Here is a 21,095-nt window from a genome sequence, read left to right as displayed (position 1 = left end):
AAGTTATATATTATTAACATGTTATAAATATAGGGACCTGCCACGTCCCTAAGGAGATCTCTCGTTGGTGGTGCTCCCGTGAGTCACAAGTTACTGTATGTCACAAAAAGAAAAAAGGATGACTCTCTTTGTCGGGGCACAACTTAATATCAATTCATTATTTCATGATATACTTACTGACATCACCCTGTTCACCACATTCAAAATCATTAGTCCAGGAGAAAGCTCATACAGGATAAGAAATTATTTTTTTGCTTTTTATAATGCAGTGTTAGTGTGAATAGGTACGAAACAGTGAGTTATGATTATTATTACTCACGTTGGTCACATGGGACCTATGTAGCACCCATTTGATTTTTTCTCTTTTGGTTTATCATTGTGATATTATATAACCCTGCATTTGTGCAAGGGATGTATCATACCAATTAGAGTATAACAACAGATGTGACATTATCTGTGGGACATTATTCAACACAGGGCACTAGCCTAAGCTGATATCTGATAGATGTGAGGAATTGTGTATATTTCCTATTTGGGACTGTGAACTCCTATACCTAAAGGTGCATACCCACGGTACGATTTATGTTCCGTAAGATATCATAAACAATTCCCCAGAAAAGTCCTGGTGGTTAAAAAGCATAAGATTTGTGCTTAAAATAAGGTACGATGTGCATAAGATATAGCAAACGATCTGACGTCACAGCTATACTACACTATACTATCTTATGCTTTCTAGACAGAATTGGGTTGCATGTTCACCCAATCAGCTCCCTCCCATACGACCTGCGGGAGCGCGCATCGTACGTCGGATAGTGCATACCCACGGTAAGATATAGTGCACTATCTAGCATGCTATTCGAAACTGGCTAGATAGTGTGCTAGATTGTGCACTATATCTTACCGTGGGTACGCAGCTTTAGGGACTCTCATTGGTCCCGGTACCAGGGTGATCTTCTGCGCTGGTTAAACCAACAGGGGTGAAACTGGATCCGGGTCTCAACAGCAGATCCCTACTCCTCTTCCTTCCACTGATCCAACCACAGGTCTCCAATATAATCACCCCCTCATCTGGTCCGTTCACTGTCTTTATGACACACGGCCAGAAAGCAGGAATGATTGGAGACTAAGGGAAATCAGCTATCTTTCCATTTATATACTGTCCATCTTTGGGTAATCCTCAAAAAATTTAAGCACCTGCTAATGCTGGCAATTTTGCCTTCACATACCACAGAACTATATGCTGTGGCAAACCCGCTGTGACAACCACCTAATAATGAATAGATACTTCGCCGTATTTTTATAAAAACACCAATCAATATTTGGTTGCACGATTTTCACATTTTTTATGAACCCCTCACTTCTATGTGAGGTATTATATTGATATATTATTGTCACTTCAATAAAATCTCAGCCAGGCCACTTTAATGCCTCATGGGAGAATATCCCGCCATTGAGATCATTAACTGATCAAGGCTGATACATTCACATTAATTTGTGACCAACGTGAGTAATAATAATCATAACTCACTGTTTCGTACCTATTCACACTAACACTGCATTATAAAAAGCAAAAAAAATCTTTCTTATCCTGTATGAGCTTTCTCCTGGACTAATGATGTCAGTAAGTATATCATGAAATAATGAATTGATAGTATGTTACTGTATACATCCTTGCTGGCGGGTCGCGACGCCAGCGCCATCCCCTGCAAAGATGGGACCTGACCCATCTGTAAGTTGTGCCCCGACAAAGAGAGTCATCCTTTTTTCTTTTTGTGACATACTCTAACAAATATGGCAATGTGGTACAACGAAAAGGGAGTCATAATACATGAGGCCCCCATTGTGAATTATTGCACAACTGCACATGAGGCCTTAAACTGCAGGCACACTCTGGAATGATGAGACCGCCGTCTGAGTGCCGGAAGGGGGCCAGCAATGTGGTGCTGGGTGGGCGCTGTCCAGACAACGGAGGCGTGTCTGGACCATTTTCAAGGAGGCTGGGCTGCACAGGCAGGGGGCTCCCCTGGTTATAAGAGTTCGCATTTCTAATACCCCTTTCACACCAGCCTAAATTCCCGGGTTGAGTGACTAGCGCTGGTGTGTAAGGTTCCCAGGCCAAAATCCCAGGAAAATTTCCCAGGATTTCAATCCTCCTATGGCGCAGGGTTATTCCCGAGTTCAACCTGGGGACCTGGCTGGTGTGAGAGGGCTAGGGGGTACTTACATGGGTTGCCGGTCCTCGTGCTGTCAGGCCGGGGATCCACACAGGCAGCGGGCGCAGATGACAGGACAGGCGGCATATATAGATGACACAACTCTCTGGTGCCCTCACTGCAGCTAGCGAGCACCCACATCTGCATCTGCACCCGCCGTCTGACCTGTCACCCGCGCCCGCCGGCTATGTGGATCATTGAAAATGCAGGAACTTTTCTGGTGTGAAAGGGGCCAACCCAGGAATGGCCCGGCATGATCCCTGGGCCACATTCCCGGGTGGGGCCCTGCATTTTCTGGTGTGAAAGGGGTATAGGACGCAATTGCAAATATTTTGCAATCGAACTGCAGGGAGGGACCCGGCCTGCTGGGTGGTTTTGCCCTGTGTTGGCTCCCCCCCCCCCCATGCTAGTGGAAGTAGCTGCGGTTTTGAAAATCTTCGCTAAACTGCAACCTTAGCTGAATTAGGCCCCCTGTGCCAATGTGAATACATTTAATCAGTGGGTTAACTTGTACTTTGTGCTGCTGTAATTGACTTTCCCTTATAGGAGACTGTTGTATTATTAATGTGGAAGCCGTCTACAGGAGAAATGCAATTAGAGAATTAACAGAAGCACAAATACAGCGACTATATAGCGGCTGCACAAAGCTTTTCCCCTTCGGCTCTTTTCACAATTTACTGGTTTTCTTTATTCGCTGTGGATTTAATTTACATGACAGAATACTTTGCTTATTAGTGTTCAGAATGGCTGAATAAATCCATTGTGATTCTCTCATGTACGCAAATAAAATGCAAAAGTATGCCAAAAGGGGAAGGCACTGTTATAGCCATTGTATGTAGTAAGAAAAGATCATATTTCAATCCCCTCCAGGTCGACATGCGTTTGACTGTAAGCTTTGTCGACCTTCTGTCAATGTTGACTTAGGGTTGGTTGACCATTCTTAGGTGCCAACCTAGTTAATATCGACCATTAGTGGTCCATCTAGTGACTAGTATCAACCTAGACTTTGTCGACCCAGGGACCACATACCCTGGCAGATATATATAGTCAGCCCGTCAGCGGGTGTGTACCCCCAATATGTACGTAAACAATGGTCAATAGCCAATATATCTGCAGATATATCGGGCCACCTAGATGTGGGACCGCCAGTCACTGACATCTCCACTGGGCGGGCACATTTGAATGCCCCGCCTAGTTGTGATGTCAGACACAACACATTGGGAGGGAGATTGGTAAATGTGTATGCACTTACAACTTGTGAGATAGGTCGTCGGATAGGCGGGGTGTGTACCCAGCATTAGCCTAAACCAATCACTCTAATATGGATAGTGGGTGTGCTATACAAATAAACAACTGGGGTAGATGTATGAAGAAGTGATAAGGGAGGAGAAGTGATAAAGTCCCTGGTACTTTATCACAGGCCATTTAGCTTCTAACTATCCCTTTTTAAACCCAGTCTGTAACTTAACAGTCAGGAGCTGATTGGCCGGTGATAAAGTATCAGGCACTTTATCACTTCTCCTCCCTTATCGCCGCTTCATACATCTACCCCACAATTAGAAAAATGCTGATAAAGGGGGTTGTGGAATGGAAATAGGGAGATGGGTGATGCCCCTTCTTTTGTTTACTACGTGGGGTAAGTGGCAAGGGGTTTGGTCATGGAAACTCCTTGGCCAATCAGCATCATCCACTCAGCATATTTATGCATTGACGTTCATACAGAACTGACTAATCTGCTGACTAAATGATCCCATATACTGGAAATTCGCTTATAGTGCAATAGGATTTCCCATCAGTCATTTATTCCAAATTAGTGTTTCCAGCCATCCATAAATCGGAAAAAAAAATCCATCTTCAGATTACAATGTCCTCTAAGGACTTAACGTCTAAGCCAAAATCTACACCTCTGGTACAGTAGAGGAAGGAGCCTGTCATGACGCAGGCCTTCTACTCTCTTAAATGACCCTGTTTGGAAAATCTAAAAGATACTTGCCTTCCCTCCCAGAACAGCCAGGAGGCTCCCAAAAATTAGCTGGACCTCCTGGCCTCCTGGCAGGGATGACAAGTCCCCCACTATATAATGTCTTAACAACACCTTCCCATCAGCTATGCCCCCTATGCACAGACCAGGCTTCCCCCTTCGCAGGAGTAAGTATGAACTAAAAAAGTACATACACAAATAAATTCATTCTTACTCTATGGGGTCCATTTAAAGGGCAAAATGGCTGTGCCCACCTCATCAATTGTCAATTTATGGAGGACAGAAACCTCCTGCGGAGCAGAAGGGAAAAGCTTGCTTCATATTGATTTTCAGTATAAATACAGACCGTGAAAGTGGGGCCTCACAATCCTTCTGAGTTTTAAGCAGGAGGTGTCAGCAAGGGAGCTTCTAAAGAGGAGGCGGCCCATGTGTCGATGCCGGCTGGTCCCTCTCCTCTCTAGACAACAGCGCTGTAGACTCTGAGCACTAGAGTCACAAGGGGTCCCTAGCGATGTCCCAGAGTCTAGTGAGCATGTATGAGATGCTGAGAAAATGGCCGCCGTCGTGCCATCTTCCCAGTGGTTTCTGCAGTGCTGCTGCTGCCGACTTGGAGTATTGAAAAAAATTGGTACAGGGGGTGTAGTGTGGGCCCCCAAGGAACCCGGGGGGCTGTGTGCACCGCAAATATTGCACCCGTATGAAAATAAGTTACAGAGTTACACCCACTTGTGGTAAGATTTGGTCGGTAGTGGCAGTAGTTGAGAGATGTCGATAAGAGGAAAGCAAAGGAAATATGAAATTATTATTCTGCATATTATTTTTCACTGTGATTACCATTAAAGAAAGTGTTGGCACAGGGCGTTGCTATGACACTGGTTATTGGGTATTGCTCAGCTGCCTCATGAAAATCTTATTGATAGACTACAGTAATATTTCTGTATAGCCCCTCATGAAAGGCCTTAAACCGCATTCTGTATCATAGCATTAAAACACACAAACGGGGAGGGGGGGGGGGGGGATTCAGGGCAGTTCTGGTTCTTGTCATGAAAAGATTTACTACAGCGAATAACACCCCCCGGGGAGTGATATCACATGATGCAAAACGGTCAATCAGAAACCAGCAAAAAACTCAAACAAAAACCCAACAACCGAACCTCATTTATCATCCAAATTCTAAACAATCCTTGTAGCTTGATCCCCTCTTTATTTGAGACACGTCTCCATCTTTGCTTTCCGAAGTTTTCCTGGTCACTGATCGATGATAAAACATAAACCTCACACTTGGGTGTTTCCTATTATACTTATATTTTATTGACATGAAAAAACACTATTTTCATGAACGGACAGGAAGAAGCACATGGCTATAACTAGATAATGAAGAGGCCATTTTGTCACTGAGGGGTGTGGCTTATCATTAATAGGGGTCCAATAGAAAGAACACAGACTGGCTCTCCAGCGCCTGCATGAATACTATACTCAGGCAAATAAGCAGGAATATAGTATTTAAAACAATAAATTGCACATTTCACTGTAGTGCTACGTATCAGAAATATCTGCAAAATGATATTGGTACTAAATGATATGATTCTTTATACACATTTATAATGGACACTGCATCTAAACCAGACATGTCCAAACTATGGCCCTCCAGCTGTTGTGAGACTACAAGTCCCACCATATGAGACTACAAGTCCCATCATGCCTTGCCACAGTTTTGCTATTAGGGAATGCAAAAACTATGGCAAGGCATGCTGGGATGTGTAGTTTCAGAACAGCTGGAGGGCAGCAGTTTGGACACGCCTGATCTAAACTTGATCCTTGAGACAAATCAGCTTCTGTTTTACAGCGCAGCCTGTGAAATGACACTTGGAAACTGATTGTTTGGTACTTAAGGTCTACACACACAGGGGAGCGATGGTTTGTGACTGCACATACACATCCCTTTAGTGGGAGCGGGTACGGCAAGTTGATTATTTGGCGTCCCGGTCGTGCAGGGAGGTGCTGCACCCATGGGAAAGCCCAGCATTTCATGGGTGTCGCCATGAAAACGCTGGGCGTTCCCATGTAAATGCGCTGGTGACTCGGGTACAGGGGGCGGGCAGCTGACATCAGCGGATGCATCTGTTCCTGGACTTCCCTGCCAGTGGCAGTTACAGAGGTTGGACTCCAGCACAGTCCAAAATTCAAAGAGGGGGGGTCACATCAACTCTCAGTGAGTCCAGGACAGTGATGTTTGGTGCGGCTCCCCTTTTTGAATATTGGACTGTGCTGCAGGCTCACAGCTGTAACTGCCACTGGCAGGAAGTCCTGGAACAGAGCATATTGGGGCAGATGTATTAAGCCTGGAGAAGAGATAAACTGGAGATAAAGTGGAGATAACTTGGAAGAGTTAACGCACCAGCCAATCAGCTGTGTTTGAAATATGACAGTTGGGATCTGATTGGCTGGTGCGTTATCTCCTTCCACTTTATCTCCAGTTTATCTCTTCACCAGGCTTAATACATCTGCCCCATAGTACCTAATGGAATGGGTCATGTTGGAGGGTATGCGGATGTCACTTGCCCACCCGCTTCCGCTGCAGATCTAAGGCACTATAGAGGTGTCTTAGATCTGTGAGCGCTTAAAAAATCATTTGCTGGTCGACGACTATGGAATCAGGGGTTAAAGTGAGGGGGAACTGGGTGGAACTGAGTTCCACCACCTCTAATGGTAGGGGGAACTGAGTTCCACCTCCACCAAAGCCCTGAACAATAATTTCTTCTGGCACGGCGTACATATTGTAAAGTTAAGATGAACAACTGTGGACATTATGTGTATAAGGGGAATTACTGTGTGACTTAATATGAATCAAGGGCACTACATGCAGTGAAATGTGTATACGATTGTGCTACCATGTATGGTGGGACCATTATCCCTTTATGGGTGGGAGGGCACAATTACCTAGCACTGTTCTCGGCTCTGCCTAATGGGGGGGGGGGTCGGTGTTAGGCGCGCAGAGTTCCACCACCTCTCCAGGACCACTTTAAGCCCTGTATGGAATGATATTCAGCGTGCGAGCAGGGGCCGGCGTTCATGCAGGCGGTGCATATGACACGCAAAGCTGACAATTGTGTACAAGAACACATACCCTCGCAGGCGGCCTAACAATAGAGCAATGATTCCATGATCACCGACCATCGAATCATTTTTCTCCCCTTTTATTTCCACCGCTGATTGACGAAAAGGAGGTGGGCGCTGTTATCATGTGACGTACGCCAACCGCCCCGAGCAGGCAACGCCACGCCTGCATTCCCAGGGGAGCACCCAACGTTTTTGTGGGGATGCCCGTAAACCGCTGGGTGTTCCCGTGGTACCTCCCCCCTATAGAGCGATATAAATGGATCTGAAAATGATGCAAACACGGAAAATATTGATAAAAATATCCTTAAATTATTCTCATTCTCAGATCTAATGTGAGACAGACAGGGCCGGCAAGCCGCACCATCTCCTCCCATAGGTTAGGCCTTGGCAGCAGGTAAAGGGTGAATCTGCTTTATCACTACAGGGCTGGACCAGTATCAGTTCCGTAACCATGGCTACCAGCACATCATGTCACCATACTACAGAGAGCAGGCAGAAAAACATATCTGCATTCATTATGATAGACGCGTCTGTTCTCCGCTACGCAAAATTAGATTTATGTATAATAATATTGATTTTGCACTGATACACATACTGTAAAAGATACAAATAAAATGTTTCATGATATTATAATAAAGCAACATAATAATCCCATTCAGATACATGGGGTAATATCCAATTTGCAGCTTCCCTGAATGAACGATTCATTTGCTAAGTCGAGCAGAGACAGGCACGGATTCTCTGGTACAACAAAGGATGCAGGCAAAAACATGATGCTGGAAAATATGGCTGCACAGCAGACAGAAGACCAGCTACTGTATACCCAAGCCACACCCAGACCTAATAATAAGAAGCATCATATCATCCCATTAAATCCTGTTCCTCCAAATAATGAACGCTACACAATGCCATCCCCATCCGTGGATATAGGATACGCAGATGTTATAGGAAGTCTGCTTGCTGTCACTTAACAATAAGGAGTCAAAAATGACACCGTCACCCTGCGTTACCCCATTTTACACCACATCATAGTCACTGGTCTGGACTAACATGGGTTTTTCTTTGTGTAGCTAGCAGACACAGACATGACAATGGGCGTGTTCCCCCCTAGAAGGGAGTCCCTTAAATATAAGCCCAGGGCATTGTGTCTGCAAATAAATACTGCCGGAGCATAGGATAATCTAGTCGGCTGTTACAATAAATTCCCATACAATGATATAGGTGAGACGACCGCAGGTGGGTGCGAGGTTACGGAATTTGCTGTGAAGGTGACACAGCACCGTTATCAATGCCAGGAGAGAACACAAAGCAGGAACAAACGATGTATGCGCTATACAAATAACGGTTAATGAATAAGATAACGAAGCAGGAATGAGACAGCGCCCAGGTAACAGAATAACATAGATGGATCCCTGGCACGGGCATGCAGCCTCCGTCATTCCCTGTACCATGCATGGGGGATGTTGCTGTGAATATTACCCTGGCATTTCCAGTTGCTCCAAAAACATTCCATCCTGGTGGAGTCGGCGGTGGCCTGCATGGTCGTGGGCTTGGGGAGTCACTCGTGCTTTCTTCGGAGGCACAGTATTGTCGCTACAGCATTCCAAAGCATGAATAGGTGAGGGTAGCCGGGCTGCTTGCATGCACTAGCTAGACTGATGCTGTAAGCAGAACAGAGAGAGTAGGGGGAGGGCAGACTGGAGACGCTGCAGTCCTTACTGCAGCAAATCAGCATGGTGATGGGATGGTGTGCCTCGGGGATGGAGCTTCACAAAACCCATGCACAGTCGCCTTTGAACTGAAAGGCATTTGCTTAGGAGCTTTACGGCGTAAGGCATCGGTGATGGAGAGGGAGATGTTTTACAGGATTCCATTTGTGTAGATGAATAATGCAGACACTGATGGATGTCTGTACCGATTCCCTCTCACATTTTACTGCTCAGTGTTGTTTATTGCATGCCTGCTGTTTTCAGTACCCTGGTGAGTGTGCTACGGTCTCCTCCTCAGTATACTGTACACAGTAGTATATAGCTCATATATCTCTTGTGTCATGCCTGTGTATGTGTCAGGATCCGCCGCATACTGTGGCCCTTATTCGCACAGGGGAGCCACGTTTAGCGACTGAGCATGTGCAGAAACTTTTATGCGCATGTGCAGCTGCTTTGTGCGAGCGGGTGCAGTGAATTGCAGTTGTTGCCCATAGAAACCAACCAGATTCTGTTTATCATTATCTAGGACGCTAAACAGAAATGATAGGTAGAATCTGATTGGTTCCTATGAACAACATGCCCACTTTTCACAAGTAAATGTACCCCTAAGTTCTACCGCTCTCTCATCCTGCGTTCAATACCAAATGGCGTGACGCAAGGACAGCAGAAGTGGGTACCGGCAAAACGGGGCTGACAATTCTTTTTCTATTTACCATCCTAAAAAGATTTTTTTTCTTACACAAATGTATGTATCCTGGCCCCCCGGAAAGGTGGGCAACCCTCCATATGCCTGCGGCACTCCGCAAATCTCCCTGTCCGCAGTGGTTAATTACAGCTTTTTCGAGGGGGAGGGGTAGGGCTACAGATGCAAATCACATAATTTAGCCGCAAAGACCCGGAATATTGCAGGATTTGCAGTACTAGGGGCGGGGCTTGTTGATGTCAACATCAGGCCCCGCCCCCAGAAGTGCGGAAGACAGTTTCCTCTCCGGGCTTATCCCGGAGAGAAGACTTTAAAAGTAGGCAACCTTGTCTTGTCCACAATAACAGACTGTCTGACACACCATTAACAATTGATTCAACAAGTAATCTATAATTATCACAACCTATACTTTTGTAACAGCTACATTGCAGGACAATAGGGACAGTGCATCTATACTTCTTTTAAGAATTACATAATAAAATAATTTCACTTGGCAACTGTGCTCCCACACAGAGTTTATTATTTCTATTTCTTCTTACTATCAACTTGTATAAACTCTAGGCAGCACCAATGGTCATCAATCTATGTATTATATTGCTAAACTAACCCTAATACATGATGACGCACTGATACAAATTAATTCATACATTTATATGTACGTCAGCCCAGGCCGAAGATTTCTGTTATATATCATAACCTTATTGTGAAACTTGTGCGGTAATCCCAACCCCTACACTCCTGTAGCCTGAAAGCCAGTCCAACAGTGCCAAGACCAGTCGTATCCACACGGGACCAAGATGTGGGGACACACTGGAACACCAGAAATCCAAAGCAGCAGGGCTGCCATCGGAAATTGTGGGGGTTCGGGACTGACAAAATAAGCAGGGCCTCTTCCCGAAAGCCCCCGGGGCATAGTTAGACCTCAGGTACTTGTCACACTACTCTACATTGCTTCATGGGAAATGCAAACTCCAGTCCCAGGCCTTTTTTCTGTCTTATCCTGGGAATCCCCAACCAAAACCATGGCAGCAATGCAGAGCAGGAACAAAAGATGTGGTTCATCCCAAAGGTGAGATAATCCAAACCACCTGCTGACAACAAAACACATGGTTCAAAGGCATAGGTTTTGCAATGTGGTTTGGTTTCAGGATTTGCAATTCATAAAATACCAGATGCTGTCACTCCTTCCACATCCAAATCCCATTTATCCTGTAGGTGAGAGGCTGAATACCACAAGAGTACCCCTGTGTACGGCAGCAGGCAACACCCCATAAAGCACCTCCTACAAGAGGCATCCAAAGACCAATGAGGGTTCCGGATTCTCCAACAACTTCATGCACTATAAACCCTCATACTTGTATCTGTACCAATGATACAAGCAAAGTCCAATCTGAAGCTTTGTCTGTGGAGGAAAGATTTATGTCACAGCCGTGACTGATAGAATGAATGATGTTCTGAGCCTGCTTGGGGCCGTCCACTTGGCATGGCGGCAATTGGCTGCATTTTCTATCAGTGTCAGACTAGGACATGAAGGGCCCATCGAGGAATTCAGCGATAGTGGCCCTTGTTTAGGGGTGTGGCTAATTCCAGAGGGAGTGTGGTCAGGTGCCACCAAGGTTTGGCTAACCATTAGAGAGTCCGATATCAATGTATATTTCCAAAATACTGTTACTAATGTACCAGATTAATAATGGCAATGCTCTGTAGGAAAAACACAGCCCGTGTATTGTCCCACTGGATTTACAAACATTCTCCCACAATAATGGAGTTATAGACCTGACTGTTACAAACTTTGTTTCTGGAAGGACAGGCAACATTACCCGATGTAGAGAAAGGGGCCCCTAAATGCATATCTAGGCCCTTATTCTGGTTCACTCGCAAAGGCAAATTCTTTCTCAAATGGACAAATTCATGTGTACTGCAGGTGGGGCAGATGTAACTAGTGCAGAGTGAAATTAGATTTTGGGTGAGTTATTTTGTTTCTGTGCAGGGAAAATACTGGCTGCTTTATTTTTACACTGCAATATAGATCTCCCTTTGAAGGAAAACCCCACCCAAATCTAACTCTCTCTGCACAAGTGATATCTGCCCCCCCTGTCCATTTGAGAAGGAATTTGCCTTTGCGAGTGAACCAGAATAAGCCCCCTAGTTTCGCCGACACTACCCAGTCTACGATACAAACCATTTTTGAAACAATTACACAGTTTCTGTTATGACAAATGTCTAGTTAATCACTTCTGTCTACTTTTGTCTTCCATTACTCCTGGGAAATATTTATATATTGCCTATCTTGCTAGAGAAGTTACTGGAAGTCACCTGACTCACTATACTTCATGAATAATATATTGTTTCTGTATGGTTGATTTTTGTCACTGCGTAACCCCCCACCCCCTCTTTCTCCATTTACCTTTTATTCTATACAGGTTGAGTATCCCTTATCCAAATTATTCTGAACACCATAGTTTCCAAAACATACTTTTATTTTTTGCTAAAAACCTACTGGGACATCTGTAACTGGCACTACTGGGGAAATAACATGTAACTGGCACTACAGGGGAAATAACATGTAACTGGCACTACTGAGGAAATAACATGTAACTGGCACTACTGGGGAAATAACATGTAACTGGCACTACTGGGGAAATAACATGTAACTGGCACTACTGGGGAAATAACATGTAACTGGCACTACTGGGGAAATAACATGTAACTGGCACTACTGGGGAAATAACATGTAACTGGTACTACTGGGGAAATAACATGTAACTGGCACTACTGAGGAAATAACATGTAACTGGCACTACTGGGGAAATAACATGTAACTGGCACTACTGGGGAAATAACATGTAACTGGCACTACTGGGGAAATAACATGTAACTGGCACTACTGAGGAAAGAACATGTAACTGGCACTACTGGGGAAATAACATGTAACTGGCACTACTGGGGAAATAACATGTAACTGGCACTACTGGGGAAATAACATGTAACTGGCACTACTGGGGAAATAACATGTAACTGGCACTACTGGGGAAATAACATGTAACTGGTACTACTGGGGAAATAACATGTAACTGGCACTACTGAGGAAATAACATGTAACTGGCACTACTGGGGAAATAACATGTAACTGGCACTACTGGGGAAATAACATGTAACTGGCACTACTGGGGAAATAACATGTAACTGGCACTACTGAGGAAATAACATGTAACTGGCACTACTGGGGAAATAACATGTAACTGGCACTACTGGGGAAATAACATGTAACTGGTACTACTGGGGAAATAACATGTAACTGGCACTACTGAGGAAATAACATGTAACTGGCACTACAGGGGAAATAACATGTAACTGGCACTACTGGGGAAATAACATGTAACTGGCACTACTGGGGAAATAACATGTAACTGGTACTACTGGGGAAATAACATGTAACTGGCACTACTGAGGAAATAACATGTAACTGGCACTACTGGGGAAATAACATGTAACTGGCACTACTGGGGAAATAACATGTAACTGGCACTACTGGGGAAATAACATGTAACTGGCACTACTGGGGAAATAACATGTAACTGGCACTACTGGGGAAATAAACATGTTACTGGCACTAGCTATCTGCAAGGACATGATTGCTTGGCATTCACATTCAGTACCTGAGATAGGACACAAACTTTGTTTCATGTTTTAAAACCTTGTTTCATGCACAAATAAAATATATTTATGGGTATTTCATGTGTTTATACAACATAAACGTTAAATACCTTATTCAAATATAAAAATATTCCAAAATACGGTAGAAATTCTTCTGGTCTCGAGCATTTTGGATAAGGGATACTCAACCGGTACCAAGGAGTCATTTGCAGTTTGCTTTGTCACAATCTTACTTTACTTGTGTTTATCAATGATAATGGCCCGACGTATATAATATTGCTAATGCTATTACCATTCTTCCCATAGCAATGATCTGATCCCGTGGCATAGCTAGGGCTCCGCAGCCCTAGCGGTGGCGGAGGGAGCCGGCACCAAGGGAGTACAGCGTCCTGGTGCAGTGACCTGTGGGAGGCAGGATGATTGTGGGGTGCTGTGACTGCTCTCCGGCCACTGCTGCACCTGCTGAGGAGAGAGAGCTTCCATAGGTACTACTGAGAGCAGCAGCAGGGGAAGTCCCTGCACCTGCCTCTCTGTGGTGCCTCCCCTCTCATCAACTCAGCACAGGGCCAGGAGGACAGCATCTGCCCCTCTCTTTGTCCAGCATATTTCCCCCTCTCTCTGACCATATTTCCCCCTCTCTCTTTCAGGGGAGATCTACTGCAACAGTGAAGTAGAAACGTATTATAATTGTATGGGTTCCATTTTTCAACATATTCATGACCATTATTGCAATTCTTTTTGTGCTATTTATGTAAACACATATTGCATTCCCTAAAGTGACTGTAAACATTCCACATTTATCGTTTCATATTCAAAATTCTTATTCAATAAAATTGTTTTGCAAAAAAAAAAAAAATAGCCCCAAAATGTGGTAAGGGCAAGGACTGTGTCAATTTCACCCAGTACAATATGACTACCAAGAAGTGGTCGGGATACATAGTTCCCTTCAGATGTACTGTGCTGGATGGCACTATCTACTTTGTCCTCCTCAGCATCAGTGTAAAGGAGTACATTTGTCCCAGTAATCAGCTAGGGCCCCCATAATACCCCTCTAATATCCCCTTTCACACCAGCCTAAAATCCTGGGAAAATTTGCCAGTAGTAGTAGTAGTTAGTTTATTTATAAGGCGCCACAAAGTGTCCACAGCGCCCTATATAGCAAACAAAAAACAAATGACAAGGTAACGTACAGGGTGTGTTGATAAAATACAGTATGAATAGGGGTATAGCTGGTAGAACTAAAATCAGCATCAGTTCTGAAGTAGGTGTCGAAATTGTCGAGGAGACTGAAGATGAAGTAGAGGAAGGGAAGAACAGGACAGGAGCACAGGTGAGGTAAAGAGGTAGGGTGAGTACGTGAGGAAGGAGGGCCCTACTCATAAGAGTTAACAGATTAAAAGGGGTGGATGAACGAATGAAAAACAATAGGATAAGTAGGAACGGATGGGAACGGATTGAGGGGTAGGATAGGAGGAGCGAAAGAGGTTAGGAGGAAGAGGGATAGGCTAAACAGAAGAAGTGGGTTTTGAGGGAGCACTTGAAGGAGGTAAGGGAATCAGAAAGCCTGATGGGTGGCGGGAGGTTGTTCCAGTGCAGGGGGGCAGCGCGAGATAAGTCTTGGACACGGGAGTGGGAGGAGGTGATTAGGCGAGAGGTCAGGCGGCGGTCGTCGGCGTAGCGAAGAGGACGGGAGGGAGTGTGGATAGAGATCAGTGAATAGAGGTAAGGATATCAACTCGGGGACCTGGCCGGTGTGAAAGGGGTAGGGGTACTCACCCGGTTTGCCGGTTCTCTGTGTGGGTGGTCAGGCCGGGGATCCACACAGACGGCGGGCACAGATGACAGGACAGGTGGCGGATGAAGAAGACGCAGCTCTCCGGCGCCCTCACTGCAGCCGGAGAGCTGCGTCATCTGCACTCGCCATCTGACCTGTCATCTGCGCCCGCTGCCTGTGTGGATCCCCGACCTGCACCGAGGACCGGCAAACCCAGGATGAGTGCTGTCCTCCCACCTCCTCCCCACCTCATTCCCACACCAGAAAATGTGGGGCCAACCCGGGAATGCCCTGGCATGATCCCTGGGCCGTATTCCCGAGTGGGTCCCTGCATTTTCTGGTGTGAAAGGGGTGTAATAAGCCTGAGTAATTAGTAGCCCCCACCAGGGCCGGCTCCAGAGGAGGGGCTGCAGCACCATTCATAATTCAAATAGGGGAGGCCCAGCAACTGCCACCAACTCTCATTCCATACTGACTCACTGGCAGTGGGCGTGGCTCCCCTATTTGAATTTGAACTATGGTAACTCAGAGCTCAGTCTGCTTCTAAAGTAAACTCAAGCCCAATAATGGCCACACCCCCTCAGCTAACCGCACAGCTCCTGAGCTGAAATACGTGAAGCAGTGAAGCTGCAAGCGTAAATACCTAGTATATGCACCTGTCACTTCCAATTAGGGATGGCCATCAACCATCAATGGTTCAAAATCACATATGGTTATGGCCGATGTTAAATACTCTTACCATCGATGGGGGAGAACCAGATTTCCCTACATCGATGGCACAATAGAAACAATTTTTCTTTTTTTTTTCCTTCAAGGTGACGTGACACAGAGCATTGCTCCGCCCCCGACAACTGGTAAGTCCCACCCCCACATTCTGATTGGCCTGTGGACTAGTCAGTCAAAGAGAATGAATAACCATCAATATCTAAAACTATCGATGGCTGGCCATGACATAGTTTTTAACTATCAATGGTGACTGCACCGATGGCCATCCCTACTTCCCATTGATCATGATGCCAAACACAGTGCCACCTAGTGTGTGCTGTAGACATGTGGTCAGAGCGGTGACCTATTCCCTGTTGAGTACCACCAAACACAGGCAGGAGGGGGGGGGGGGGGGGGGGGGATTTAGGTTGGTTTGCAAAAACAATGTCCTTCTTTAATGGACAAAACCATGCTGCGCTGCAGGTGTGGCAGATGTAACATGTGCAGAGAGAGTTAGATTTGGGTGGTTGTTGGGTGTGTTCAAACTGAAATCTAAATTACAGTGTATAAATAAAGCAGTCAGTATTTACCCTGCACGGAAACAAAATAACTCACCCAAATCTAACTCTGCACATGTTACATCTGCCCCACCTGCAGTGCAGCATGGTTTTGTCCATTAAGTAAGGAGCTTTTGCAAACCAACCAGAATCACCCCCCCTAGATGTGTGCATTATAACGGACTAGATCGCTTAGAAATTAAGCACAAAGCGATGTGTGTGTAGGTCCCATAGCGATAACAATGCACAGTGCTATCGACAGGCGATATATTCGGATCCCCCTCCCAGCACCCCGAAAATCTGGGAAACCCTCCAGGAAACCGCCCCCCCTCCCCCCCCCCCCAACCACACTCTGAATCTCCCCACGGCAGTGCAAATTTCCCGCAATTCAAGGCTTTTCAGGGAGAGGACTAGGGCTGGAGAGGGAAAACATGCCATTTAGCCCCACCCCCTCCTCGAAGACCAGCGAATTGTGGGATTTGCAGTACTGGGGGCGGGGCTTGTCCACATCTACATCAGCCCCCGCCCCCCAAAGTGCTGCTGACAGTCTCCTCTCCAGGCAACCCTGCGATACTGCAATCAGGCATCGATAGTATGTGATGGATGATCAGCCTTGTCACCCCCAAGACAGATCGTGTCCCGATCCCGGGTGGGACCTGGCATTTGCGGTCTGAACAAAGTATTATTTAGTATAAAAACCATGTAAATACTATTACTTTCAATCCTATTAGGTAAGACTCAGAATCCGGCATTTGGAAGCCCCCTCCTGTGAAAATCCCGTGTAAAACCTGCATTTCCTCTGAAGGAAGCCGTGTATGGATTTATCTTCTACCACGTTAGTCAGCGATCCTCAGCGGAACACAGCCGCAAGCTCACCAGGAAAATCATCAGGTTTCTCTATTGATCCTCTACGGACAACTTCACTTCCAAGATGGACGTGTTACTTTCTCTTTGTGTCTTTGAAGCAGAAGCTCTCGTCTTACTAGAGAACTTTTCCCGAGTTCTACTGGGGACCTGGACTGTGTTTTAATGGTTTTATTAGTTTTACCTGCAAGGACAGACAACAGAAATGTCCAGCAGCTACAGGCAGTCCCACTAAAGGGAATGTCTACATACACGTCACATCAGTCCCTGCCCCAGTGGAGCTTACAATCTATATTCCCTACCACATGTACACGCACACGCAGACATTCTAGGGTTAATTTTGTTGGAAGCCAATTAGCCTACCTGTATATTTTTGAAAAGTGGGAGGAAACTGGAGTACCTGGAGGAAACCCACCCATCAGTCGGAACAATCTGAGCAGGGGGTGGAGAGGGGCGTGAACGGCTGTTTGGGCTCATTACCATATGCGTACGCCCCGTGTTTCATGGGCGTTCCCATGAAACGCTGGGCGTATGTATGGTAATCCGGCCGTGACGCACGTGTGGGGGGCGGACATATGACATAGCCGGATGTCAGCTGCCCGCCCATATCCCTGCTTTCACATGGAGAAATGTCCGAGTGGTCTGGAGCACTCGGAGCGGTCTGACCACTCGGTCTAGCATTCGATGATCGGCGACTATCGGAGGATGGAGGAGGTTCCCACAGATGGGGGAGGTGTTCACATGAAACATCCACTTGCGTTCCGTACGCTCGGCGTCTTACCGCATTCGGACGGTGTGAGCGATCCGTACGGTAGGCAGGGCTAAGAACACTCGGTTCCTGTCCGAAATAACTAGAATAAGGGCCACTGTCCGTACTGCCTCTGTGTGCAAAATGATACAAAACCCGTAGGGGGCGTGTAAAAAGGCACCCACTTCCGTTTTATGTCATCTGCTGCTGCGTCCTAAAGAGCAGTTTCATATCAACTTCGCGTCATGGGGATAAAGTATGGGAACGGGGTGGAACGGAGATCCACGATCTGTAATTGTAGGTGGAACTGGTTCCAACTCCACCGCACCCCTGCAAAGTAGGTTTCCTTCTCTGACATTATGCCACTGGGCAGCACCCATGCCCAGGACCTGAGCTGCAAGTTGCAGCAATGCAGACACAACGCAGTGACACACACATTACGTTTGCCATTTGCTGCGGCATGATTTATAACTTTATCAAACTCCCCTAATCTAACCCTAAATCGCCCTCCCCCCTCTCACAGCCTAACCCTAATCATTCCTCTTTAGTGCCTAACCCCTTAGTGCCCCCCCCCCTTACACCATAACCCCCCCCCCCCTCCGCAGCTTTACCCTAACCCCCTAGTGGCTAAACCTAACGGGTAATGGGTCCTAGGGTCGACAATAAAAAGGTTGTCAGTCAATACGTCACTATAGGTTGACATCCAAAAAAGTTTTGGTGTCTATGTTGACATACGTCGACATGGACACCTTATAAGTGGGCCGCGTCAACTTGTATGGCTCACTGGATAGTAAAGTATGAAAAACATCTTTATTTGATAAAACGGAAAAAAAAATGTTGCTGTTTTTCTTGCCGACCTTTCCCATGTTGACCAATTGGTTGCGTTGACCGTTGACCCCGTCGACCTAAGGTATTTCAACCTTTCTGAGGTGTCGGCCTATTTCCTGTCGACCAATAGCAGTCGACCTATTGACTGTTGACCTTTTTTATTGTCAACCTGCCGACCGTATGCCAACCTTACCACCCCCACAGCCTAACCCTAACTCTACCTGGAATACTTACATTCCGGTTGCCGACAGCCGGGAATTCTGGCGTTGGCATTGTGAGCAGTGTTGGGATTCTGGCATTGGCATTGAGAGCTGAAGGCATTCCGGTGCCACTAATGTAGGGAATTCCAGCGCCGGTATCCCAAGCACGGGCGGAGGTACGGGATCCTGGTGTTTACAAATGCTGGCGGTCCTACTTCCGGAGCACACATTGCCAGTTTAATGAACCAGTTTCTCTAGACCAGCGGTGCTCTTCCAGGATTCTTCTTTATTCTTGTATATGACACGTTGGCTTTGGATGACTACCCCATCTGGCTCTTTTTGGCACTGGAAGACAACAATTAGGGACGTACACCCCTGTCTGTGCCATCTGAGTCTGCCAAATAATTGGTTTATCCGAGGCTTTACATAAGGACAATGCCCAGATTAATGGACTAATAACAAACGTTTTATTCGTATCATGCGGTAAGAGGAAACTTCACAGCAAACAAAGCTCCTCCCATCACCAGCGTACCAGGATCTAAGCTTCCAATTTATAAACAGCTCAGAAACGTTAAACTCCTTACTCGTGACAGAATGAAAGACATCTGTAGCTCTGAGAAAGCCTCTGCCAAATAGATAAATCATCAGGACTGGTAATCCTGACAAAGAAAGTATCTGTCAGCCGGTGATAACCAACGGCAAATAATGTAGCCAACTTGCATCATCAGTGTGCGCAAAGGTAAAAGGCCGCGCAAGGCCAATGACTTTTGCAACGTGCGCTTCCTATCGACCTAAAGAGGCAAACGTAAGTAGAATTATAAATAATATAAATAAACTGTGCCAACAGATATGTATGGAGTCTACTCTGTCAGCCGCCTGCCCCGGCTTCGTTCCCGGCGGCCGCAAATAAGTCAGTTGTGTTCTCGTTACACATCCCTTTTGCGTGTTTCCGAGGGGATTCGGCGGGCGGTGTCTATGGTGCTCGGTAAGCTGCGATCTTCGAGCCAATTAAAATCACCCCCAAGGAGAGGTAGCTGGAAACATTTGATGTAGTTTTGCAATCAAATGGACCATCTAGCACCCATTGGGGGTCATTCATATTGATTCGCACCCCCCCCCCCCGTGCGCATGTGCGGATGCATGGTGGGTACACCCACGGCGAACTGTCTGTTTGGGCCGGGCAGGGATTGGTGGACTCGCAAGGCCTCCCTCTTGTACTCTGGTCCCAACAACGGTGTCCAACAAAGTAAACTGTAAAGGATGGAAATCATTCTAGGATTGTAAAAAAAGAAAAACAAGGAATACATCAACCGCCTAGAAAAGGGATATTATTTATATTTATTTATCCGCCAATATAAAACGACTCAATCAAAACCTTACGGTACCGGCCGTTATATTAATTGACCTACTTCACAATTATATTATACTAGGTGATTCATCGCGCCCTACGGGCTCTATTCACACCGTCGTAAGGGGCTGCACCCCCTTAATTTGTGAACGTTTGTATTGTGAGACATATGGTTAGAACTGTATGACAGATGGCCTGTATTGCAACTTGAGTTATAGGTGAAATGTGGTCCCATGAATCAAGGGAGGGGGGCTCGGGGGGGGGGGGGGTTGCGAATCGCAGGAGGGGGTGTTGCGAATCGCGGGAGGGGGGGCGCGGGGGGTGCCGTGAATCGTGGGAGGGCGTGCGTGATTCTCGGGAGGGGGGACGCAGGGGGTACGCAAATCGCTGGAGGGGGAGGCCCGTGAATTGCGGGAATGGGGCATACGCGAAAAGTGGGAGGGGCGGGGGTCTGCAAATCGCGGGATGGGGGATCCGCGAAGAGTGGGAGGGGGCGGGTGTCCGCAAATCGCGGGAGGGGGGGTCGCAGGGGGGGTGCCGCGAATCGTGGGGGTGGCGCAAATTGCAGGGGGGCGCGAATCGCGGGAGGGGGTCGCGGTGGGGGGTGCTGCGAATCGCAGGGGGGGGTGCAGCGAATTGCGGGAGGGGGGGTCGCCGCGAATCACGGGAGGTCGCAGGGTTTGCCGTG

The 21,095-nt window shown here is 46.6% G+C and overlaps 1 protein-coding gene across 2 annotated transcripts in view; it reads right to left on the bottom strand.

Annotated features, from left to right (window-relative positions):
- Positions 1-21,095, bottom strand: part of RTN1 (reticulon 1) — a 162,270-nt gene that overhangs the window by 35,121 nt on the left and 106,054 nt on the right. Inside the window, exon 1 of one of the 2 annotated variants that reach the window (XM_083167274.1) lies at positions 8,794-9,040. The exons of the other annotated variant lie outside the window; for it this stretch is intronic. Within the exon in view, the coding sequence (XP_083023400.1) occupies positions 8,794-8,854 (61 nt within the window). The 5' untranslated portion in view covers positions 8,855-9,040. Of the gene's footprint in view, positions 1-8,793; positions 9,041-21,095 lie in introns of those variants that run through there. 2 annotated transcript variants of the gene reach the window in all.

This window comes from Crinia signifera, chromosome 12, assembly GCF_055691185.1.
Source record: "Crinia signifera chromosome 12, ASM5569118v1, whole genome shotgun sequence".
In the NCBI taxonomy this organism is placed as follows: Eukaryota; Metazoa; Chordata; class Amphibia; order Anura; family Myobatrachidae; genus Crinia; species Crinia signifera.
Note: the sequence above shows the minus strand (reverse complement) of the source record. Positions and strands in the feature narration are given on the sequence as shown.